Genomic DNA, 27,706 nt, shown 5'->3' on the forward strand with positions numbered 1-27,706 from the left:
ATGAAGCCTCTGCTTGGAAACTTGTACCTCCTGGGGATGCTGGTTCCTGGGGAGCTGGGATATGATAGGTGAGTGTGAAGCTGAAGGAGGGGCTGACTGGTATGATTTAGATTGTCTAAGTGGAAAGCTTCTTTTCAAGATCAATGCAGCTCGATTCTCCCCTCTTCCTACCCATACACACCACCACGAGATAAGAATAATAGTCACTGAAGTTTTATCATTGAACATTACTCTAGAAAAAGAGGGAGAGGACTCAAATCAATAAAATCAGAAATGAAAAAGGAGAAGTTACAACAGACACTGCAGAAATACAAAGCATCCTAAGAGACTACTACAAGCAACTTTATGCCAATAAAATGGACAACCTGGAAGAAATGGACAAATTCTTAGAAAGGTATAACCTTCCAAGACTGAACCAGGAAGAAATAGAAAATATGAACAGACCAATCACAAGTAATGAAATTGAAACTGTGATTAAAAATCTTCCAACAAACAAAAGTCCAGGACCAGATGGCTTCACAAGTGAATTCTATCAAACATTTAGAGAAGAGCTAACACCCATCCTTCTCAAACTCTTCCAAAAAATTGCAGAGGAAGGAACACTCCCAAACTCATTCTATGAGGCCACCATCACCCTGATACCAAAACCAGACAAAGACACTACAAAAAAAGAAAATTACAGACCAATATCACTGATGAATATAGATGCAAAAATCCTCAACAAAATACTAGCAAACAGAATCCAACAACACATTAAAAGGATCATACACCACGATCAAGTGGGATTTATCCCAGGGATGCAAGGATTCTTCAATATACGCAAATCAATCAATGTGATACACCATATTAACAAATTGAAGAATAAAAACCATATGATCATCTCAATAGATGCAGAAAAAGCTTTTGACAAAATTCAACACCCATTTCTGATAAAAACTCTCCAGAAAGTGGGCATAGAGGGAACCTACCTCAACATAATAAAGGCCATATATGACAAACCCACAGCAAACATCATTCTCAATGGTGAAAAACTGAAAGCATTTCCTCTAAGATCAGGAACGAGACAAGGATGTCCACTCTCACCACTATTATTCAACATAGTTTTGGAAGTCCTAGCCACGGCAATCAGAGAAGAAAAAGAAATAAAAGGAATACAAATTGGAAAAGAAGAAGTAAAACTGTCACTGTTTGCGGATGACATGATACTATACATAGAGAATCCTAAAACTGCCACCAGAAAACTGCTAGAGCTAATTAATGAATATGGTAAAGTTGCAGGATACAAAATTAATGCACAGAAATCTCTTGCATTCCTATACACTAATGATGAAAAATCTGAAAGAGAAATTATGGAAACACTCCCATTTACCATTGCAACAAAAAGAATAAAATACCTAGGAATAAACCTACCTAGGGAGACAAAAGACCTGTATGCAGAAAACTATAAGACACTGATGAAAGAAATTAAAGATGATACCAACAGATGGAGAGATATACCATGTTCTTGGATTGGAAGAATCAACATTGTGAAAATGAGTATACTACCCAAAGCAATCTACAGATTCAATGCAATCCCTATCAAATTACCAATGGCATTTTTTACGGAGCTAGAACAAATCATCTTAAAATTTGTATGGAGACACAAAAGACCCCGAATAGGCAAAGCAGTCTTGAGGCAAAAAAATGGAGCTGGAGGAATCAGACTCCCTGACTTCAGACTATACTACAAAGCTACAGTAATCAAGACAATATGGTACTGGCACAAAAACAGAAACATAGATCAATGGAACAAGATAGAAAGCCCAGAGATAAACCCACGCACCTATGGTCAACTAATCTATGACAAAGGAGGCAAAGATATACAATGGAGAAAAGACAGTCTCTTCAATAAGTGGTGCTGGGAAAACTGGACAGCTACATGTAAAAGAATGAAATTAGAATACTCCCTAACACCATACACAAAAATAAACTCAAAATGGATTAGAGACCTAAATATAAGACTGGACACTATAAAACTCTTAGAGGAAAACATAGGAAGAACACTCTTTGACATAAATCACAGCAAGATCTTTTTTGATCCACCTCCTAGAGTAATGGAAATAAAAACAAAAATAAACAAGTGGGACCTAATGAAACTTCAAAGCTTTTGCACAGCAAAGGAAACCATAAACAAGACGAAAAGACAACCCTCAGAATGGGAGAAAATATTTGCAAATGAATCAACGGACAAAGGATTAATCTCCAAAATATATAAACAGCTCATTCAGCTCAATATCAAAGAAACAAACACCCCAATCCAAAAATGGGCAGAAGACCTAAATAGACATTTCTCCAAAGAAGACATACAGACGGCCACGAAGCACATGAAAAGATGCTCAACATCACTAATTATTAGAGAAATGCAAATCAAAACTACAATGAGGTATCACCTCACTCCTGTTAGAATGGGCATCATCAGAAAATCTACAAACAACAAATGCTGGAGAGGGTGTGGTGAAAAGGGAACCCTCTTGCACTGTTGGTGGGAATGTAAATTGATACAGCCACTATGGAGAACAATATGGAGGTTCCTTAAAAAACTAAAAATAGAATTACCATATGACCCAGCAATCCCACTACTGGGCATATACCCAGAGAAAACCGTAATTCAAAAAGACACATGCACCCGAATGTTCATTGCAGCACTATTTACAATAGCCAGGTCATGGAAGCAACCTAAATGCCCATCAACAGACGAATGGATAAAGAAGATGTGGTACATATATACAATGGAATATTACTCAGCCATAAAAAGGAACGAAATTGAGTCATTTGTTGAGACGTGGATGGATCTAGAGACTGTCATACAGAGTGAAGTAAGTCAGAAAGAGAAAAACAAATATCGTATATTAATGCATGTATGCGGAACCTAGAAAAATGGTACAGATGAGCCAGTTTGCAGGGCAGATGTTGAGACACAGATGTAGAGAATGGACATATGGACACCAAGGGGGGAAAACTGCGGTGGGGTGGGGATGGTGGTGTGCTGAATTGGGCGATTGGGATTGACATGTATACACTGATGTGTATAAAACTGATGCCTAATAAGAACCTGCAGTATAAAAAAACAAACAAAACAACTAATACTAAACTTTCATTGGGTTATTTGTATGGAAACATGTTAATATAAATGTTTCAGACATTACATGAAATTTCTAAAAATCTTATATTTGTATTTGTATGGAAATATGTATGGAAATATGTTAATATAAATGTTTCAGACATTACATGAAATTTCTAAAAAAAACAAAAACAAAAACAAACAAAAAAAAAAAAACAAAAAGACACATGCACCCGAATGTTCATTGCAGCACTATTTACAATAGCCAGGTCATGGAAGCAACCTAAATGCCCATCAACAGACGAATGGATAAAGAAGTGGTGGTACATATATACAATGGAATATTACTCAGCCTTAAAAAGGAACGAAATTGAGTCATTTGTTGAGACGTGGATGGATCTAGAGACTGTCATACAGAGTGAAGTAAGTCAGAAAGACAAAAGCAAATATCGTATATTAATGCATGTATGTGGAACCTAGAAAAATGGTACAGATGAGCCAGTTTCCAGGGCAGAAGTTGAGACACAGATGTAGAGAATGGACATATGGACACCAAGGGGGGGAAACTGCGGTGAGGTGGGGATGGTGGTGTGCTGAATTGGGCGATTGGGATTGACATGTATACACTGATGTGTATAAAATTGATGCCTAATAAGAACCTGCAGTATAAAAAAACAAACAAAACAACTAATACTAAACTTTCATTGGGTTATTTGTATGGAAATATGTTAATATAAATGTTTCAGACATTGCATGAAATTTCTAAAAATCTTATATGTTCTGGTATAATGTTATAAGTAATAATCCTAGTTATTACTTTAAAATGTATATCTCAGAAATAACTAATTTTCTTGTCAACTGCATTATTATGAACTTTCATCAAATCTTTAACCGTGGTCATTTTTAAGTCTTTTGTCATTTACAGACAGTTCTGGGTGTACTCTGATGATTTTGCAAATATGTTCCTATAAAAGGATTTCATCTTCAAGAAATTCATGGAAAAGACTCTGACAAGTACAGGTTTCTGGTAACTGACTGTACTGCTGAACTGAATGAATAAGCATTTTCAGAACTCTAATGAAAAACTGATGAACTCATAAAAGTGCTAACAAAAGATCAAGATGAAAAAAAAAATTAATTACATGGGACTGAGTGAACTGATGAGGATGAGTATAATTTGTGTGACTTTCTGTCTGAATTTAAAAAAAAAAAAAATCCCACAAGGACTCAGAGGCAAAGAATATACAAATCAATTTTCACTGCAAAGTAAAGGAGCTGTTACAGTGAAGGATTACTGGACTGAATGTCAATATTATGACATAGTATGAGTGTGTTTCATGTTTGGTAATTGCAATCATTGTTGCTTTTGTTGTGGTCATCCATGTACAATGCTTGGTGTCAGTCTATTTATCTCTTGTAAAAATAAAATACAGTGTGTGTGTGTGAAAAAAAAAAAAAAAAGAAAGATATACCCTGTTAGCAAATTGGAAGACTCAGTATTGTTAAGCTGTCAATTCTCCATAAATTGATTCAATATGATCCCAAATAAAATCTAAGCAGATTATTTAAAAAAAAAAAAAAAAAAAAAAAAACATTACTCTAATAATCTTTAAATAAATGAGTAGATACCTAAAAAAGATTTCCTAGCACAATGTATGATAAATACCAATAAATATGTCATGTTTTGTAATTGAAAAAAGAAAATTGTAATGAAAATTCTATATCCCTCATTTACATAGTTTCTCAATTGGTAAATCACACTATTCTAATTATTGAGAAAATGTTTAAAATGTTTAAAACTACCAAACAATTTCACTAAGACATAATTACTGTTAATGTTTTTGAATAGATAGCTACTTAGCTAATTATGTATATAGTACTATTACAAGAAATTTTCAGTTAAGTTGTATTATAAAAATTTTCCCATGACATTCATAATTTATTGAAAACATAATGCAACCACTAATAATATTCCATTATTGCTTCCCTATAAAGCAGAGTTGATTTCTACTGTCATTTTTACACATGATACCATGATGAGGATCCAGCTACATGACAATTTTTTTTTTGTTATTGAAAATCTTTGATTATTTCCCTAATATAAGTTATAAGAAGAGGAAGCACTGGGTTACAAGCTTAGAAAAATTCAAGAATCTTGCTACACATTGCCAAATTGCCCTCTGGAAAAGTTGCATCAGTTTATACTTCCAACGATAGTGTATGAAAGCACTTTTTAAGCATTTGCCCATTTGACAGGTGAAAAATACATACAGTTGACTTATTTTTCATTTTGTTGATTTCTTATAAGGTTAAGTGTTTTGTCTTATTTATTACTCATTTTACTGGTTTATAAGTTGCCCCTGTCATTTGCTCTTTTTTGTGTTCTTTCCCTATTCATAATGAATAACTTCTTTGAATATATAATATATATTAAACATTGTGTGTGTGTGTGTGTGTGTGTGTGTGGTTTCCATATAAAGTGTATTTTCCTTTATTCATACATAGTTTATTATTCTGCACATTTGGTATATCTCATCAAGCATGTGTGTTTACAAACAGTATTTCCTCTTTTGTTTCATGGTTAAACGAATCTTGCAACAAGCTTGCTCTCACGGAACAGAGAAATCCACTCCAATTTTTGCCCCAGACTAACTGTGTGACCTCAGCCTGTCCCTTAGCTTCACAGACAGTCTGATTTCAGATATATCAAGGGAGTCCAGGATCTATGTGATGCTTAAACTTGTTTGGACATCGCCATCTCACATTTTCCATTAGTTTACTTGGTTTCATATAGATACTGCATTTATTTTCTCTTTTGAGATTCTTCATAGATCAATGGCAAAGACTTACATAGGTCACAGGGCTTTGATTGAAAAAAAAATTAACTTATTTAAAAATATCACAAACCTTAAAACTTACACATCCTTTGGCCTAGTATCCCTGCTTCTGGAAATTTACACTGAGAAAGCAAACTATGGAAAGAATTGTATGCACTGGGATATAACTTTATGTACAAGATAAACATGATATTAAATATTATAATATTTGGAAACAACCTAAATGCCCCATATTAAGTTATGCAAATGTCAATATGTGACATAGGACAATGGGATATTATTTATCCATTAGAATAATAATTATGAAAATTTTAATAGCATGGGGAAAGACATGTTTTATGCTGAAAGAAAGATGCAGAACACAAAATGTATCAAAATACTTAAAAAAATAAGAGAAAAAGTATGTACCAAAATGGACATTGTTCTCTTTGATTGATTTTTTTTTTCCTTTCCCTCAACTATTCTTCATTTTACAAATATTCTACAAAGAAGATGCATAAAACTTTTGTTTAAAAAAAATGATGGCCAAACCCAGGTTAAATTATGGAAGTGATTTGGCTCAGTGGGACTCAGGCAAGATGGCTTCCAGGGGACAGCTGCTCACGACTGCACTTGAGGGAAACATTTCAAATCTGCTAATCCTGCTCCTTATTGACTATTTTCATTATTATTTACTGATGTAAAATAATGTCCACTTTTATATGGCTCTTACCAACTCAAGACATAGATTAGCTGCAATTTTTGATACTCTTTATTTACTATGTGTGATGTAATACTAGTCCAGAAAATCTAACAAGGATGACAAGCTTTGTAATCTCTCCCTTGATCATTTAGGGAGGTGGCCTGTTATATATATATTGCATACTCCCAATAGAAGTGTAAATCTGTAAATCTGTAGGATCATTTGGGATCTAGCACTATGAATCAAATGCCTTGAAATTGTTCATGCTCTCTGACCTACTAGTCCCATTCCTGGAATGTAACTCAAGGAAATAATCAGAAATGAGCAAAAAGTCATTAACTCCAGAATTATTTACTATAGGATAAAACCAAAAAGGGAAGTGGCTTTAATATCCAGCACAGATGACAATATTTAAGTGCATGATGCTATGAAATATATATTTACTGTCAAACATTATGCAGTCATTAAAAATAATGTTTATAAAGAGTTTTTATTGGTTTGAGAAAATGTTTCTTGTAGAATATATAATAAAAAAGGAGGGAATACAAAATTATATATAGGTATAATCTGCACTGTGTTTATGAAAAAAATATGCACAGATAACAGACTGAAAGGAAATATGCCAAAATATCAACAGTGGTTAACTCAGGGAGGTGGGATTGTGGAGGATTATTCCTTCCTTCTCTTTTTAATTTTTCTCCTCTCCATACTTCCTAAAATTTCCACTTATAAGCATATGTTAATTTTGTAAGAAGGAAAAAAAAAACTTTGAAAATACATTATTATCATGAAATATTCATGTAACTGTTTCCTAAGTATTTAAAATTCAAAATTTGCCTCAATATTCATTAGGTCTTTTTGCCTCTTTTTACATTCCAGTCAAAATTTCATCAGGCAATCTCTGATGTACAGTATTTATTAATAATGTACCACCAAAGCATCATTTTCTCTGTTAAACATTTTATGAATTCCTATTCAAAAAGAATACACAAAGTACAATAATCTTTTCATTTGGTCGGTGAGATGAGACTGGTGGTAATTTGAGGGATTAGCCAGCTTTTTCCTTCCTTCTCTACATGTATTATGCATCACCCAAGTAATTGCCTAGAAACAGGGAACAGCCTTTTCTAGGTTTACAGTTTAAACGTTGTTTGAACTAAGTATTTGGGGTTTTGAGGTTTAAGCATTGTGTTTAATTTCATGTTAAAATGATATCAGGGTTTTCACTCAAATCCCATACGGTTCGCTTTTTTTTTTGCATATTATATGGACCCAGTCATTCCGTGCTGGACTTAGGAGGCATCATACACATTTTGCAGACATTAGCTGGGGGAAAGCCAAATGCTGGTGCTTGATGGTGCCCAGTTACCTTTAATTTATTCCCTTCCATATTGTGAAATTGCCTGGGAATACCAGCCCAATTGAAACAGGAATCCACCAGCTGCCAGGACTGCTTTTTAGTGTAGTCACTTTCCTACGGCACTGAGTAGATGACTGTGATAAAGAAAGACCTGAACATTTGCTGAACTACGTGAAGAAAGGAACCGCGTCGCTCTGAGCAGCCACTATCCCTGGTCCCAATGCCGCGTGAAAGCATCTCCAATGATCTCATTTCCTGGCAGGACAGCCAGTGTGAGGAACGAGAAAGAAGGAAGGGCTGAAAAGACTCTTCTCATTGGCTTTATTTCCTCTCCTCTCTCCATTCTGAAAAAGCACTGAAACTATTTCCCGACGAATTTATAATGCTGATACTTATTTTGCTTTCTATGCAGTCCAAATCAGAGATAGACAATTTATAAAAATAGGCTAATAAATATTTTATGCTTATTTTCTAGAGTATAGTAAAAGTATAATTTAGCCTCTGTAACAAAATCTTCAGAAAAAAAAAAAAAAAAACCAACACCCTGGGATAATAGTTTTTACCTTAAGGATTGTTGTTAGAATTATATGTAGGAATATATATATATGTATCATATGATATATATATATACCTTAGAACAGTTCTGGCATGTATAATTGCTTATAAAATGTTGGTTGTTATTATTACTGGCTATACTTCAGTTTGGAATTCTCCCTCTCCTGTCCTCAGTACATTTAGTGCACCGTTTAATTGGTAATCAGGCTCTAGCTTATCATACCTCACGTTTTATTATTTGATGGTGAAGTTATTTTGCTTTTCATGTGTTTATGTCTCACTTCCTTAAGTGGATTTTAAGCTCTGTAAGAAAGAAATCTATGTTCTATTACTACTACTATTATCTATTATCACTTTTGCAAAGAGTACCAAGTGCCGATTGGGTTGTTGAATGAATTAAGTAAGATAACAATGCAAATGCTTTGATTGGTGCTTAGAATATAGTGCCCAATAATGGTTAACTAGTGTTATTATAATAGGTATATGTTTGCTGATTATCTGATAAGCACACGAAATGTAATCCTGAAAATTTATGTGTAAATTGAATTTTTTTGAATTTTAAACACACCAAGGGATGTATGTATTTTCCTTATAAAATGATAATATGTTTTGTAAATAATCAGCCTCAACATATTACACCTGTATATATTTTTATATTGAAATTTCTCTTCTGAAGCACTCTAGCTTACTTAAAAAAAATCAAATAAATGATAAACATTAGAAACGAATCCCTGAATAACATGGAAAAGCATATTGCTCCTCAACTATTACAATTTTAATGACATTTCTTTCTTGTTATCGCCTTCTAAAATTCATTTCATTGTTTTAACTAACTATCTATACAATCCTATATCATGAGTTTTCCTTGGACAAGCTAAACAAAGTAAAATTCATTTAACAATAAAACATTCACAGTTTTGAAGATAAAAAGCTTCTGCTAAATTCAGATTATTATTATTAATATTAGTAACAATTAAAGTCATGGAATTTTGTAGAGAAATTGATTTCTATTAGAGTGGGTGATTATGGTACATGGTGTTAATTGAACAGATTAAAAAATTAAAATGTAGTCAATCCAGTTACGGGAGTTATGTAGATGTGAATGGAACTTGAGTTTTAATTAATTCTATCAAAATATTTTGTAGTTTGGTATTGTTTGAAGATAATACCAGTTAGATGGCTAAATTATTCTCCATGTAATTTTTATTTTCAATGTTATTGCAGCAAAATAGGGTTTTTACTTAGCTTTGTTTTGAACTACTACTGTGTTTTAACATTTATTAAGGGTTAACTAGGTTCCAGAAATTTGCTTATTTTTAAACATAGATTAACTTATTTAATCTTCATAAGAATCCTTTGGTAAGGTGTTATTATTCCCATTTTACAGATTAAAAAATGAAGGTTTAGGGAAAGAGTAAATATAATACCAGAATGTTCAGAGAGAAAAATGTGGGAAAATAGATGAAAGTCATTGAAACATTAGCTAATTAGATCTCTAACATGTTTCCTTGTCACTATCCAAAACTTTACACCTCAGCTTCTCCAAAAGCTCACATCCTAGTGCTATTAACACAGAAATCACTTCAAATATATTTATTGGGTAAATGAATGATCAGTTGGTATGCTTTCATAATGAAAATATAACCCTACTTTTTGCTTAGGTAAAGTCTTTTAGCGAGGGAATTAGAACATTTATCAAACATTTGTGTGGCTTAGAGATAGAGGACTAGTTGTATGACTTACTAGCTCTGTGACTGTTTGCAAGTTACTTAATTTCCCTTGGCTTCAGTTTCCTTATTTGTAAAACATGGACGATAACATTTCACAGGGTTGTAATGTGAATAAATCATATAATGTGCATGATTGTGCTGGCACAATATCTGGCATAAAGGCGAGGCATTGAATAGCTTTATTAAACGGTTTGTCAAAATATAGACCATAAATAGTAATCTAAATAGGCCAATATGTATTATAGAAATTGAATCAATAATTAATAACCCTCCAAAACAGAAAGCACCAAGCCCAGAGGGTTTCACTGGTGAATTTTATGAAACATTTAAAGAAAAAGTTATACTGATTCTCTACAATCTCTTCCAAAAGATAGAAGCAGAAGGAAAACTTTTTCATTCATTCTTTGAGGCCAGCATTACCCAAATACCAAAACCAGGCAAAGACATTACAAGGAATAAAAAATTATAGACCACTATCTCTCATGAACATAGATGTAAAAATCCACAACAAAATATTAACAAATTGAATCAAAAAAAGTATTAAAAAAGTATACACCATGTCCACTGACGGAGATTTATCCCAGATATATATGCAAAGCTAGTTTAACATTTGATAATCAATTAACATAATCCATTACATCAATAGGCTAAAAATAAAAAATCACATGATCATATCAATAAATGCAGACAAAAACATTTGACAAAACCCAATAAATGGTCCTGGAACAACTGGACATCCACACACAAAAAAAGTGAATCTAGACACAGACCTACATACTTCACAAAAAATTAAGTCAAAATGGATTTTAGAACTAAATGTGAAATGAGAATAACTTAGGAGAAAACCTAGATAATCTTGGGAATAGTGATGACTTTTTAAATACATCACCAAAGGCATGATCCATGAAGTAAATAACAGATAACCTATACTTTATTAAAATTAAAAACTTCCTTCCTTCAAAAACCAATGTCAAGAGAAGGAGAAGATGAGCTCAAAGTGAAAGAAAATATTTGCTAAAGATACATCTGATAAAGGGCAGTTATCCAAAACATACAAAGAACTCTTAAAGCTCAGCAATAAGAAAAGAGGCAACCTGATTTAAAAAATGGACAAAGGACATGAACAGACACCTCACCAAAGAAGATATGCAAATGGAAAATAAGCATAGGAAACATTGCTGGAGGAAATGCAAAAGACACAGTCACTTTGGAAGACAGTTTGGTAGTTTCTTACAAAATTAAACATACCCTTGCCATATGATCTAGCAGTCATGCTCCTTGGTATGACCCAAATAAACTGAAAACTTATGTCCACAAAACGCTGCACACAGGTGTTTATAGCAGCTTTATTCATAATTGCCAAAACTTGGAAGCAACCAAAATGTCATTCAGTAGGTGAATGGATAAATAAACTGTGGTAATCCAGACAATGGAATATTATACAGTGCTAAAAAGAAATGAGCTATCAAGTCATTAAGACATGGAGGAAAGTTAAATGCATATTACTAAGTGAAGGAAGCCAATCTGAAAAGGCTGCATACTGTATGATTCCAACTATATGACATTCTGTAAAAGGCAAAACTAATGAAAAGATCAGTGATTGCCAGACCACAGAAGATTTTCAGGGCAGTGAAACACTTCTGTATGATACTATAATGGTAGATACATGTTACTATATATTTGTTCAAATCCATAGAAAGTATAACACCAACAGTGAACCCTCAGGTAAACTATGGACTTTGGGAAATAATGATGTGTCAATGTAGGTTCGTTTATTATAAAAAATGTACCACTCTGGTGTGGGATGTTGATATTGGGGGAGGTTGTGTGCATGGGGGTGGGTGGGGGTGGACAGCAGGTATATGGGAACTCTCAGCGTTTTTCATCCAATTTTGCTGTGAACCTAAAACTTCTCTAAAAAAATAAAGCTTATTTTTAAAAAAATAAACTGTTGAATAAAGATTCTTACAATTATTTACAGTATTGTGGTTAATATTTCAGGCTTTTCAGTCAGGTTGTCAGGGTTTAAATTCTAAGAATACTTTCCCTGTGACTCAATTTCTTCATCTCTGAAATGGGGATAATAAGAATATCTTAAAGTTTTTGAGAGCAGTAAATGAGATTTAAATTGCTTAACCCAGGCAGTATCTCGCAGTAAGTTTCAGTTCAATAAATCTTAGCTATTCTTTCTTACACAAATTTAAAAGTGTGTTTATCTACAACATCTTGCTGAATTATCCAAGGCTCCCTGCAAAGTGGGAATGGCTGTCCTCAACCTGCAGATGATGAAACTGCAGTTCAGAGGGACTCCATGGTACCCAAGGTCTCACAATTAGTAAGCTGCGGAGGCAAGACTCCAACACTGACTTTTGTCCTCAAAATGCTGTGCACATTGCTTTCTACTACCTTTTTCATCAACCTTCCAACCCTCATGTTATCCTGGTTTCTTCATCGCTTTTTGTCTGTATTTCTTCCCTTTGCAGATCTGTAGCACAGCAGAGACAAGAAGCTGTGGATAAGGTAGTGAGTCCATGGAGGATCCTGGAGACATATTCCTATAACAGATACCACCCCATGGGGGAGGTGAGCATGGACACGTTGGTGGGAGAGTTGGTGGTGGTCACAACCTACTTTAGGATGGGCGAGGGATAGTTCACTGTTAATATCCATAGACTAGAGAGCCTCAGAATGGGCGGTTGAGGTTTGCCTGTGCACTGAGGTCAAGGGGTTCCCAAACATCACCCCCTGACCATCACCATTAAGGATACAAATCCTAGTGATATGAAATAAAAAGGCAAAACAACAAAAAGAAAAAAGAAGAAAAGAACACCCCAACCAGTTTTGTTAGTGTAAATGTGGATCAAAATTAAACGTTACTCTTGTTAATCAAGTCTTTAGCTGGTTTAAGCTGGGCAGGGCCAATGCGTATATGGTTGTGGGACATGGGTGGTGAAGCCTTCTGATTGAATCCTATTTAGCCAAAAGTGTGGTATTTTCAGTAGGATGCAGGGAACACAGGCAACAACTCTCAAAAGGGGAAAACTTTTTTTTCAAAGAAATATTTGTATTGCTACTAAGATAAGTTTAGTGGTTTCTAAAACTGGATACCGTAAAAAGTATATATGTATATATGTAGTGTGTGTGTATGTGTGTGATGTTATGTAAAACTTCTTTTGGAGTATAAATTTCTAAAAATAGAATTACTGGGTTAAATGATATGCACATTAAAATTTTTGACATAAATGCACAAGTTACCCTCCAACCAGGCTTTACCATTTATTTCCTCAGTATTGGGGAATATATTAATATTTTCCAGAATTTTTTTCAAAAAGTACAAGAAAGAATTTACATTTTCAGGACTTCCCTGGCAGCCTAGTGGTTAAGACTTCTCCTTCCAATGCAGGGGGTCTGGGTTTGATCCCTGGGCAGGGAGCTAAGATCCCACATGCCTCAGGGCTAAAAAACAAAAAAAACACATAAAACAGAAGCAATATTGTAACTAAATTCAATACTTAAGAAAAAAAAAGAATTTACGTTTTCTTCTGTAACAATCACCCCAAAGTACTGAAGTTTCTTAGATTTTTTTTTTTTTAACAAGATCCAGTAAGACCCATGAGAAGTATATGTGCTGGTATCAGAGATGAGTCACACCTGGCTTGGCCACTTGCTCTGTGACCTTGACCAAGACAGTTAACCTCTTTGTTCCTCAGTTTCCTTATACATGAAAAAGGAATAGCAGTACCTATCCTGCAGCTTTGTTTGAGAGTAAATGAAATAAACTACACTTCTACTGATTAAGCAATAAATGAATGATAGCTGCTGCTGTGATACGCTGCTATTTGTATGTCTCCCAAGACTCAAGTCACCTGCATCTGATCCAGTCCCATCACAGAAGAATACACAATACCCATGTGAGGAGTTGTTAGTCTCTTCCCCCACTTAAGTATTATTACTGTTATAATAATGTATTTTATCTGTAGATATTCGATGCTAAGATGAATGTCAATTGAGACACAGAAATTTTCAAATAGAATAGTTGTTATGCCAAATTAATTATTATTATTTACCATAACTCTTGTCATTCAGGTATTTCCATGATACAGAAATTGAGTGTGGGAGGTATCATGTCACATGCCAATGACGTCTTAATATGTCTTATGTTTGTGAATTCCTTATTTCATTCTCCCTTAAAGAACCCCAAGTTATTAACTTGGTCTTGATTGAGAAATTTCGCTGTCATGTTCTGTGAAGGGCATATGCAGGCTCTTCTCTAATTTTGGATCCATGGACATTAGCAAAAGATATTTTGGGGATTCATAAAGACTAAAGAAGATCCCACAAAATAAGGTGGACCTGAAATTTCTGGCATGATTGAGTGCCACTGCAAAGTCCGGAAGTCTGATGGCCATCTGAAGGCTGTGTGATTGTACAATGTTTCAGAAGCGTTATACTGGATTGTTGAAATTGATAATTCTCAATCATTTATTTGTAAAGTTCAACAGGGTGTCCTAAGCCTGGGTGGCAGAGTAGATCTTTAAAGAATATGGGAGGAGGGGCGGTCATAATTCATTAGTTTAGTCTTCTAGTTTGTGTGCTAATAAAGAGCAAAGAGTTCAGAGTTCAGTATCTTGATGAAAGAAGCAATTATCTTAATTTAGAGGCAAGCAAAGGATCTTCTTATTGATAACCTCAGTCCTCCCTGGCTGTTTCAGATCTATCAGTGGATGAGTGAGATAAGGGAGAAGTGGTGACATAGCATTTCCTAGGAATGACCTATGAGAACCGGCCCATGTATTATTTGAAGGTGAGTGAGAAGGCTGAGAATTAGAGTCCCATTCAAGGATATTTATTTACTATCCAGCGGCTCTAGTCAGAAATATAGACAAGGTTAAAAGAGGCAAGACAGAGAGACTTGGCTTTTCCAAAGTCTTGATTTTAAGATTCAAAACTTGGTGGGGAGGGATAAATTGGAAGATTGAGATCGACACATGCACACTACTATGTATAAAATTGATAACTAATAAGGACCTACTGTATAGCACAGGGAACTCTACTCAGTACTCTGTAACGACCTATATGGGAAAAGAATCTAAAAAAGAGTCCAAATACATATATCCATATGTATTTATATAACAGATTCACTTTGCTGTGCACCTGAAACTAACATAACATTGTAAATCAATTATACTCCAATAAAAATTTTTTAAAAATTAAATACTTGTAAATGTTTACATCTTAATCATGGGGGTGGAATCATGTTCTGGAGTAAAGAGAATTTGGAATGGTTGGGTGAGACCACGGGGGTAGGACTTAAAAATAAAGTCCCAGAAGTAAGAACTTATCCCTTAGTTTTCTTCACGCTTGGCCTCCCTCGTCCCCGCTAAGACTGAGGAACTTAGAATCGTGGAGGGTGGCTGGAAAGGACCTTAGACGTTCTGGCTGAGAGGTTTCCAGCTTGTGCTCTGTGAAGGCCTGGGTGCCTCCGGTGCTCCCACAGTGGAAGGGGGACGGGGTGGGGGGCTGCGTAAGGGAGAAATCCCCAGTTCACTTTTCATATGTATTTTGAGTTTTTACAAAATTTTCTTTTTTAACACATTTTTTTTCCCATAAAAATGTTTGAACATCATGGACAACCTTTATTTTTGGTTCCTTCATTTTATAAGGAAACAAAGACCCAGAGAAGTGAAGTGACTTGTAGAGGTCACACAGCCAGACCGTAGCATAGCCAGAGGGATAACCCAATCTCCAGGCTCTCTCCCTTTTAACATGTGATACGATGAAAGGTGTTTGAGACTGAATAACCACTTTTCCACAGGGCCAGGCCTTCTTGGCTCTCAGTTTTAGACCAGTGATTTTTCAATTCTGGCTGCTTAATACTGATGCCTGGGCCCCATCCACAGAGATTGTGAGCTAATTGCTCCAGGATGGGGCCCAGACACCTTTTGAAAGCTCCCTAGGTGATCCTACTATGTAGGCAGGGTTGACAGCAACTGCACCTAACCAGTGGTTTTCAAAGGGTGGTCCCTCGACCAACAGCATCAACATCTCCTGGGAACTTGTTAGAAATGCACATTCTTGGGGGTCTAACTACAGATCTACTGAATCAGCAACTCTGTGGGTGGGCCCAGCAATCTGTGTTTTAACAAGCCCTCCTCCAGGTCATTCTGATGCACACTCAAGTTACAGAAAAACAGTGCATTTCTAACAAGTTCCCAGGTGGTGTTGATATCGCTGGTCCAGGACTGCTCTTCAAGAACCACTGCCAAAGTAGTTTGGCATTAAGAACTAGCATTACTTTGTTCGCTGTAGACATGTTAATTTACAAAGCACATCCCCAAATTCAAGAATTACTTACAACTACAAAAAAATCTCTTGGCTCTGAAATAGAATTTACCCCAGAGCCGAGTGGGTAACTGGTTGATATGTTAAGTGTGGGCCACCTACCAACCTGATTTTTCCATAGGCCGTCAAACTCTGAGCTGAGTCAGCCAAAAAGACCTCTAAACATCCTTTGCCTAGGACATATTTTAAAGAATAGAATTGACACGTAATGAGGAGGCAATAAAGATAAACATATGGTCATATACATAGACTCATAAATAAAAGGGGTAATTACAAGAGAGAATCAAGGTAAAGGGTAGATTAGGAATTATGCCAGGAGCTTTAAAAATGGGTGAGGCTAAAAGGGAAAACTTCCTTGAATATGATGAATCCAGCCTGTATTTATTTCAATTTGTAAGTTTCTCATAGATATAGAGGGAGAGCCTTCATCAGCCCAGCTCCCAGGAGCTTTCAATGAATAGCATGAGTCCAGGCCATTTACAAACCAAAACAAGATGTGACTGTTACAAACATGGGCATGTTCACAGCTTCTTCTCGACCAAAGAGAATCCATAATTGCCAGGTTAATTCCTACCTACCCCACCTCTGAAAGAAGAGGGGATCTTCCTTTCTTGAGTGAGGCTGACCTGATATACAAGAACAACAAATGGGGAGAGGAGAAAGAAGACTGGGTCAGCTGGGACTGCAGGAGTCTCTAAGGAAAGAGGAATATAATGAATGTAATAAGTATTGCAGGAGATTACGCTGTCTCTTATTAATCTCTTAGATTATTGCTGTCTCTTTCTAATAGTCTTGTGCAAAATTTCTATCACTAGGACCCCTAGTTTTTTACCTGCAAAAGATGTATGAAATGACTACTTCAACGCAGTCATGAAGACCACACTATTGTGTGGATTAAGAGATTAACACATGGAAACTACCTAGCACCGTGAATTCTTGCATATTACCTATATCCCTCCTTTGAGGGAATAAGAAAACTTTAAAATTAATATAAGATACTTTTTGTGTCAGTCTTTTCAGAAACCCAAACATAATTCAACCTACAAATTATAGTTCTCAAAGTGTGGTTCCTAGACCCATAGCATCAACATAACTGAGAACTTGGAAGAAATGCAAATTCTGGATTTCCACATCACCACCTCATACCTACTGAATTGGGGCTGGGAGTGGAGATGGAAGGTGGGCAGGCTGTAATTTAAAAAGTCCTCCAGCAAGAAAAGCCACCGCAATGAGAAGCCCACTCACTACAGGGAAGAGTAGCCCCCGCTCGCCACAACTAGAGAAAACCCCAGCGCAGCAACGAAGACCCAATGCAGCCAAAAATAAATTAAAAAAAAAAAAAAAAAAAAAAAAAGTCCTCCAGGTGATTCTGATGCATGGTGAAGCTTCAGAAAGACCACCATGACGAACGGGACAATTGAGGCAGGATTGGATGGCAAAGGTTGGATGTTCAGTCACCACTTATGATTAAGTTGAAATTGTTAGAAAATGAAGAGACAAAAGACCTCTTCCCAGGATCATTCCAAATGTTTCTCTATTAAATATCCAGATTCTACAGAACTATAAATACAACTCAAGGGTGAGAAGTCTCCTTAAAAACCTGGACTTCTATGTGCTTCCGGTTCTTAACATAGATGGTTACATCTATACTTGGACAACTGTGAGTACATCGAGTTTGGTCCTGGGACGGGTTCATGAACTAGATCTTGACTCGGGTTCATTTTTCTGACCTCAGTCACTGCAGCTATAAAAATGTTTTGTAGTCGTGTAAAGGAAGAAACCTCATTTGGGATAAAAATCAACATTTTTAAGTCAACAACCTAAGTCAAGTTTAGGATTGAAGAGGCTGAAGGCCTTTTTTGCAGTCCAGAGCGTGTTGTCTGTTTGGTTGTTTTTGACATATTCCCAGTTTTTCAGCCAGATTCAATGTTTCTCCAACACCATCTCCTTAAAATTTGTGGATTGCCTGCCACATGATTAGGATTATGCTGGTATAAAATTCCTATACTACCCTGTATCCTTATATCAGTTCTAGAAGCATGAAGCACACAAATGATCTATAAATACTAACCCAACCTTCATTTTTCATGGTGGTCATGCATACGGAGGGGGTTGAGGATGGGAAACATCTCATAAAGATTTTTATTTAGTGACAACTTCCTCTTTAAAAATGTTTCTAAATCATACCACTCCATAATTAAGAGCCTCTGTTTCCAGAGACTATGAATTCCTCCCCCTCCCCCCGGCTCCCCCAGCCCTTCGTGGGACCCCTTTCTCTGTAACAGCCTTTCTGGCCCGGTATGTGAATCAAGCCCTTCCCTCCCAGCTTGTCTGGCGAAACAGGTCTTTATCCCTATCTCTACTCATCAGTCTTCTGCTTCCAGAAATGTGCAGAGACCATCTCTGATGCACCTGGAACAGCCTTTTCCCATCTGCCAAGCTATTTCCCTTTCGTCCTTTATCACTTGGGCCTAAAATAATGACTCTCTGAAGCTTTTCCTGATTAAGCAGATCGCATCCACCAGGCACTGTTAATCTGCTCATGAGGGAAAAGCCAAACTACCCCTCCAATTTGATGGTTTACACGTATGTACACTTTGGGTTGTACAGATGTTTCTGTTATTGGGGGTTGCTAGCCCATCTGGGGACTAAAAATTATATGCACAATCTTCGTAATGTTGAGGCAATTCTTCCAGACAATCCTAAGGAACTATTTTTCATGTTCGAGGACCACCCATCCTCATTAATACTGTGATTTATGAAACCTTAGAATGGCAACTTCCCTATGTTCCTCTGTTACAGGATTGGCTTTGGAGGAAATCCCATTCATCCCATAATAATGGCATGTGTTTTGGGACAGAGCTCAATAGAAATTTCGATGCATCCTGGTGTAGTTAAGTACATGCTTCGCAGATGAATTGATGAATAATGACAAAAAAAAAAATGGAGCAGAGAAGCCAGAAGAGAGGTGAATTACTAGAATTAGTACTATTTATATATATACCTTTTGAAATAAACATCTAATTTTGTACAGCTTTCTGGATTTCCTGGTCAGTGTCACTCCCTCTAAAGAGGTGATACTATCTATACAGTAAGAACCGCAACACTATAATGCAGGACTCTTTTCAAGTGAGACTGGCTGAAAACAAGGGCAAAGAAGACCTAGACCAGTGTGAATATTTTTGAAATCCATCACTTTGTTTTAAAATATACGAATTGTTATAAAGAAAAATCAGAGAAGTATCCTTGCAAATTATTTTACAGCAGGAGGGCAGAAGTAAACAAGGCAAACATTTTCTTCTCCTTAAGGCAGTATCATGTTTCTGAATCTCAACAAGTCCACTGGATTGGAAGCAAATAGAGGTAGAGATGGTTAAGAGCAGTCTGGTTAAAAACCAGATGGGAAAGGTTAACATTCAGACTTGGTGGCTTTGTGGTCTTGCAAAAATTGCTTCATCTCTAGGCTTTAGTTTTCTCCTATTTTTAAAACGTGGCTCAGAGTAATACCGTCTTATCAGTAGGTTGTTGTGGAGATTCAATGAGATGCCGCACAGGAGGGGCTTAGCACAGTGCCCTGCATGTAAAAGGTGCTCTGTTGATGGTCCTTATTATTACTGGTGAGAAGGACAGACTACAAAATAGCTTTTTTTTTTTTTTTTTGTCCTTGCAAAATAGCTCTAATGGGACTCAAGCCAGTAAGACAGCAAGAGATATACTTAGGGCAACAAGACTAGAACAGAGTCTGACCCTGGAACCCAAGAACCGGTTCCCAAGCATTTGTTTCAGGGCCCACCTAATGTTTAAGTGAAAGATTACTGAAAATGCCATTCCACCTTGCATCTTCCTTCCCGGGCCACATAAGCAGGGGTCTGTTTCTAAATCTGCATGTCAGTCCTCCTGCCTTTCTGAGTTCCTCCTTGAATCACTTATTTTAGCAGGACAAAATTAGACAAACAAAGGCAAGCCTTAATTCCACGCACAGATGCCCTGAGCAAGGCTGACTCCTTGACCCTGGTCAGTGCTAAACGGAGATCATGATGCCTTCCTTGGGGTTTCCTGTATATTTCAGGTATCGGTGCATCTCACAACTGCCAAGGACCCATGTCTGAACCAGAGACTAAAGTTGTTTCCAGCTTTTTCGAGAGCGAGAAGGAGAACACTGCCTGCTTCCTGACCATGCACTCTTACGGGCAGCTCATCCTCGTGCCTTATGGCTACACCAAAAATAAATCAAGTAACCATGAACAACTGGTAAGACCATTGTGCCAGAGCCTTGAGAAGCTTCAGCACGACCCTGCCTTCCTTTTCCTGATTTCCATTTCTAAGGTTTTGGATCCAGCCCCGCTTTTGTTCCCTTTGCTTTTCCTTATTTCCTTTCTCCTGCTTTTCACACCTTGCCAGACGCCTGCTGGGAAGGCTTCAGGTTAAATGCTGCTTTACCTGCATTAATTAACTACCTATTTCAAAAAGTGTCAAGTTGGGAGACATCTTAGGTATTCGTGTATAATATAAATGAGATGATTATGTTAATAATCTGCAGGAATGCGCTTTCATTTCTGTAAATTCTCTTGAAGCTCCGTTCAGCAATTATAGCTTTTGAACCGTGCTTTAAAGAACTTCCCAGCTGTTAGTGGAATATGGCATATCTAAAATAACACGGCTAAATAATATCTGCTCTCTTCTCTGCTAAACACAATGCTTTATTTTCTTCTAAACTCTGCCTCTAGTATTTGCCTAGGAATATTTGTAAGGGGAAGCGCCAGTGAAATTCAAGCCGGGGCTGGGAAAGTCTGCTTTGTCTTATCGGGGTCCTTCTCTGAAGCTGTGTTTACCCGAGCCCTGGTGGGCAGAATTATTGAAAAGGACTGGGCTCTTTGCCTTTTTGTGAACCTGAGAACAATAGACCTAAGTCAAAGAAAGAGTCAATTTAGAATTGTTGTAGTTATTTGTTATCTTTTCTTAAAAGTTATTTTTTCAGTTTTTAATTGTGGTAAAATATACATAACATAGAATGTACTGTCTTAACCATTTTTAAGTGGACAGTACAGTAGTGTTAGGTATATTCACATTATTGTGCAACCAATCTCCAAAACTTTCATCATGCATCATTGAAATGTCTCTCCCATTAAACAAAAAATCCACATTCCCCCTTGTCCCTGGCAACCACCATTCTACTTTCTGTCTCTATGAGTCTGACTGTTCTAGTTACCTCATATAAGTGGAATCATACAGTATCTATCTTTTTGTGACGGGCTTATTTCACTTAGCATGAAGTCTTCAAGCTTCACACCTGTTGTACCATGTGTCAGAATTTCCTTTTTTTTTTTTTAAGGCTGAATAATATTCCATTGTTATGTATATACCACATTTTCTTTATGCATTCATCCATCAATGGTCATTTGAATTGTTTCCACCTTTTGCCTATTGCAAATAATACAGCTATGAACATAGGTGTACAGATACCACCTTGAGATCCCACTTTCAATTCTTTGGGGTACATACTCAGAAGTGGAATTGCTGAATCATATGGTAATTCTATTTTCAACTTTTTGAGGAACCATAGTACTACTTTCTACAGCAAGTACACCATTTTCTATTCTTTCCAATAGTGGACAAGAGTTCCAGTTTCTCCACATTCTCACCAACACTTGTTATTTTCTGCATATCTTTAAAAAATGTTTTTAAAACAAGCTCCTCATTATCAATAAATGCTGGGCTGGATAGGGGCTAATCTTGCTCTGTTCTTAAGATCACAGAAGGCTGGTGGCCCATTGGCTCTGTCATTCCTCTTGTCTCCCACTGGAACATCACCCATAAAACACAGGTCTGGGCACTAAAAGAAAAACCACTATAGATCTTTGCTGAAGGCAGCCCTTCCCCCCAGCAGTCAAAAATATCTGTCAGTACCCCAATATCTTTCCTGCAATTGTTTTCGAACATTTGTACTACGTGATCATTTTGCAAGAGGTGGAGATAACATTTACCTATAACTTTAAAAATTACAAAGAGATTTTATGGCCATTACTTCATCTGATCCTCATGACAATATAATAAGCTCATTTTGGAGATGTAGAAATTAAGACCTTGAGTTAATTATATTTCTAAAGTCCCTGTAGACAGTAAATGTTGGAGTCTGGGCTTGGAACTCGTGTCTTTGGACTCCAGAGGCCACATTCATCTGACCACAGAACACTGCCTCTCTGCGCTCAAGAAGGGTTTGCAACTTCTGGAAGCTGTCATCGACTTAGATGCCCAGTCCACTGTGTCCTATATCCTCCTCATTTCTGTGCCCAGAAGTTCTATTTCTTCAGTAAAGAAATGTACAGAAGCAGAGATTTTAGTCAAGAAGCCCAGAACCCTCCTTACTTCCCAATTCCTGTGATATTTGCCATAAATGTTTACTTTCTGCTTAAAGGATTCTGTGACAAATACAAATGAACCACCTAAGTCAGGCCATTATAGATATTTGATGGGACAGGCCTTCTACCAGCAGAAAAAAGAGGCTCATATACTCCAGTATTTTTCTAGAGAATTTCATTTCCTTTTTTGGTTCAGGAAAACAGTTACTACATCTCCGTTTTTGCAAGGTTTGTATTCAAATGTCACCGGGTCTTGGGCTGCTGATTGGCTGTCTCATTAGAGCCCTCTGGCCACAGAGAGGGCACTGACATTGCCGCTACCAGAAAGTGGAATTCTAAGATGGGCATTATTGGCCATCCTCAATACTCTATGTAGAGACTGGAAAATTGAATTGAGAAAGATTGCTTCAATTCTGTATCTCTTACAGCCTTAGGTGTTGAAGAGTTAGCATAACATTCATCACTAAGACTTTTCCATAAAAAGACTGAAAATGTTGCCACCATGTATCAAACTCATAAAAGCTAGTTAGCAGTGTTTTTAGGTTCTTAGTGATAAGCTTTGATAGAGTACACAAAGATAGAATCACACCAACTGTTCAAGGAGTTTTCCATTTCTGGTATATTTACAACCACCAGAGACTAGTAATTAATCTCTATGTATTTACAAAACCAAAAATTTGTAGAAATCTTCATAAATATTATACTGTATGATAGACAACTTGGCAATCACTAAGTAGGGGAAACAGAACTATATATACCCTCATTCTAAACTGCTCTGGAAATTAGAATAGCTATAAGAAATCTAATGTTTCAAATGCTGATATTCTTCCATTGGAACCCTTTCCATATCAACCCTTGTATCCTATTCCAAGCTCCATCCTCCCACAACATGCCAGGGCCTTAATCAATCTTTCTGAGTGCTTGCCTGTGAATATATGTCTACAGGAAATTCTCTGGGCCCAGTGAAGAAGTTATTAAGCAGGCATGAGGTCTTTAGCAATGTAAATTATACACTACTAGCAAAGGGTTTTTATTATTTTGACTAGAAAGAACCTTTAGGCTGAGAAGAAGGACAGCAGAGCAATTGGCTCTCTATGGCCTTGCAGTATAGTGTCAAAAGGAGACAGAAGAATAATCAGGAGTTTGACCCTTTGAGACAGAAGGCAGAGTCTAGGGAAATCTGCATTTCATCTTCTCAGAAAGGACCAAACCCATAAGCTAATGATCACAACTGTGTGCTTATCATATATGTTATATTTCTTACTCCTATCTACTTGCCCATGGTAATTGCTGGTGGAATCATTAAAAAAAAAAAAATCAAAAGTTCTTTTGTCAATAAAGAAGAGGAAACTGGCAGACTCTTTCCGTCCCCACAGCCAACATTTGAAGAAAGGGGAGCAATATAAGATAAAATAAGTGAAGGTTGGCAGTGGGAAGAAGAATCATGATCTGGGGTGAGCTGCAGGAAAGAAAAAAGAATGCAAGAAACCATTTGAATAGAAAATGTAGCCTGAAGCTGCTCCATGTAACCCAAATTACAGTTAAGACCAGTTAGCATGGAGTTTCATTCAAAGAAACACAGAAACACATGGGAATTAAAAATAATTAAAAGCAATTCATATCTCTACCAGAGACTCTCAAAGAACTTCAAAAAGGATGTACTTGCTATTTCTTAGCAACTCTTTCTCTAGGCTTCATGCTCTTAATTTCACTCACACACAGCAGCTACCCTGAATCCTTTCCCTCCACTCTTCATTCTTATTTCCTTACTGGAATTTCTCTCTCTAGGAATCCCCTTTCTGACTCTCCTTTCCTTCTTATAATTCCCCCTTCTTTCTACAAACAGCTCTTGTACATCTTCCCAGTGTAAATGATTAAAACCAGCTTTATTCCTTGTAGTTCTTTAGCCCTTTCTGCCCATCATCTCAGTTCTGGACAACACAAGCCCAGCAACTAGGGAAGACAAAATCTCTTTTCAGGAAGAGAAGGAGAAGGTAAAACTCTTAGTAGTGAGTGGAGAGGAGGCAAAAAGCTTACAAATATGTTTAATGTTGAATCTTAGCACACACACAGAAAGTGCAAAATCCTACTGCTGCACAGGACCCCATAACCACTTATTACCTCTCCTAGTCTTCCTTTTGAATTTCACTGTGCCTATCCCCACTCTACCCAGACACCACCTTGTCACACCTTAGGATTCAGTCAGACAATACAGGACCAGGAAAAGAGAGACAGAATCTAAAACTTGACCTGTCACTGGTCAGGGGAAGAAGTCAGGGGAGCTGATGCCCCTGTAAGTGTAGTCAGGCTGCCCTCAAGGGTAAAGCAATGGTGGATCCAGGCAGGGAGTGGCCAAGGGGATTTTGGTGGTGTTTGTATAGACCCCAAGGGGAAGTAGTGGGATACACCATCGGGTGGGTAGAATATAGCATTAGGGAATCTGGGGTAGGCAATACTTAGACTATCAAAAGGGTATGCAAGGAGATTTATCAGACAGTCAATAAATATTGCCAATATACTTGGACCTCAGTTAGTGACTCTGATCTCAGGAAAGGGTCTGAAGAGAGCAAGGCTGAGACCTTAGAAATCATCTAGGTCTGAGGGATTTCCAATTCAGTAAGGTGACATGGGAGTAGATAGAGGGAAGTGTGTCATTTTCTGCTCTGAAAATCTATGAGCCTATGAGAGATAAGTATCAAATACCTTTAAGGAAAAATAAGAGGGAAGTAATAAGAGAAGCATGAGCAAAGGGTTATGGGAGAAAAAAAGTGGGGAGAGAGAATCCACTTGGGGTGCTCAAGAAATGCCTATGGAGAACTTAGCATTTGAGAAGGTTCTTTGAAGTTGCATAGAATTTCAACAGAGAAGAGGTAAGGCATCCCAGGTAGAGGAAATACCCTGAGAAAAGGCAGAGAGGCTGAGGAACATGGGGCATGTCTGAGCAACTGTGGGAGAACTTGAGTTTGACTGTAATCTAGGGTGGGATCTAGAGAATATGGTGTTGGAAATGTGGGTTAGATCCCTATTGTAGAGGATCTCAAATAGTAGACTGAGAAGTTTATACAAATGCAGTGGGTAACTGAGAGTTATTGAAGGTTTTCAGCAGGATCATTATCATTGTCTTGCTCTACAAATGTTCACCTGGAAGTCAGGGAGATCAATTGGGATTAAGGATTGTCAAGAGGAGGGAAAACTTATTAGAAGATGAAAGCAGTCCATTTCAGAGTTAATAAGACTGAAATAGGGTGATGGCATTAGAAATGCAACTTGGTAACTGTTTGAGAGAAGAGTCAAAGATAATTGTAGGAATTTACATGTTGGGGGCACATGATAGGCCAGAACTATGAAAATCAAAACAGCCTTATTAGTGGGGGAGATGATAAAATTGGACTTGAGTATGTTGAGTCTGAAGTATCAGAAGACTACCCAGGTATAGATGTTCAATGGGAAGTTAGAAAGATGGTCTGGAACTCTGAGGATGGATTTGGACAAAATAGCAAATGCTCTGAATTGTTGGATTTATTTTTAACACCAGATATCTGTCTCTGCATTTCCCACCTACAGATCCAAGTTGGACAGAAGGCAGCAAATGCATTGAAAGCAAAGCATGGAACCAATTATAGAGTTGGATCTAGTGCAGATATTTTATGTAAGTATCTTTTTTTCACCTCTTCAATAGTATCTAAAGCACAAAAGAATTCAGTGGACTTTGGAGACTGGAGTGGACAGGATAGAAGAGTTCCTCGGATCAACAGGAAGTTGTACAAATCAAAATGACCAGGGATAAAAGGGAGTCTGTACAAATCCAGAATTGTGCTCTCTAGGGATAAGGGGTGAGCTAAAAGTAAAAATTAATACACTGGCTCAGACCAGTACTCCCTCTGGCTTCACTTAAAAAGAACTGGCAGGGAGAAGGCACAGGAGTTAACAGGAAAGATATTTTCCAGTGACCCTTGGTCAGTTGATTCAGTTCCCAGAGGACCATCAGGCAAAACAGGTGGGGCCTGGAGTTTAAAAGAGGATTTAGTTGAAAGGAGAGTGCATTGCTTTCCCCTTCCCCAAGCACCACCTCCTCCACCCACTGAAGGACAACCGAGATGATATTTTCCTAATATTTTTCCTATTGGTCATTTTGTTTCTGTTCCTTTACATGTCAGTTGAATCTTACCTTCCAATATCAGATTGTCTTGTCTTTGATTCAGCTGAGAAACTTTAACCAAACCTCTGCTATGTGCCAGGCATGATGCCAGGCATTGTGGGGATGGATGTGCCAGGCATAATGCCAGGTATAGTGGGGATGGTGAGTGGAGACAGAAGCTGAAAATATCAAGGAGAGAGAGAAGGCAGCTATTCATAGATCCTAATATGAAAGAGTTGATTTATTTTGCTGGGTTGAACTTTAGTCCCTGAAATGGCTGTAGAAATCTGTCCTTTCACAGAACAACTTCTAACTCTTCCTCCATGTTTTCATTTTGTAGATGCCACTTCAGAGTCTTCATGAGACTGGGCTTGGGACATTGGGATCCCTTCCTCATATGCATTTGAGCTGAGGGACAATGGTACATATGGGTTTGTCCTGCCAGAAACTCAGATTCAGGCCACCTGTGAGGAAACCATGGAGGCTGTGCTTTCAGTCCTGGATGATGTGTATGAGAAATACTGGTATTCAAACAGTGCTGGAAAGGTGACATCTACTGCTGTGGTGCTGAGCTTGCTGAAGTCCTTCATCTTTCTTCTGTAG

General features: G+C 37.1%; 1 protein-coding gene across 1 annotated transcript; it reads left to right on the forward strand.

Annotated features, from left to right (window-relative positions):
- On the forward strand, positions 1-27,706 carry CPO (carboxypeptidase O). Its single transcript, XM_059927537.1, is given in 9 exon segments — positions 1-68; positions 12,748-12,847; positions 14,977-15,007; positions 15,010-15,080; positions 18,156-18,266; positions 19,409-19,499; positions 20,676-20,857; positions 26,530-26,614; positions 27,444-27,706. Coding segments are annotated over 9 exon segments (1,002 nt in total).

This window comes from Balaenoptera ricei, chromosome 7 (genome assembly GCF_028023285.1).
Source record: "Balaenoptera ricei isolate mBalRic1 chromosome 7, mBalRic1.hap2, whole genome shotgun sequence".
Classification (NCBI taxonomy): Eukaryota; Metazoa; Chordata; class Mammalia; order Artiodactyla; family Balaenopteridae; genus Balaenoptera; species Balaenoptera ricei.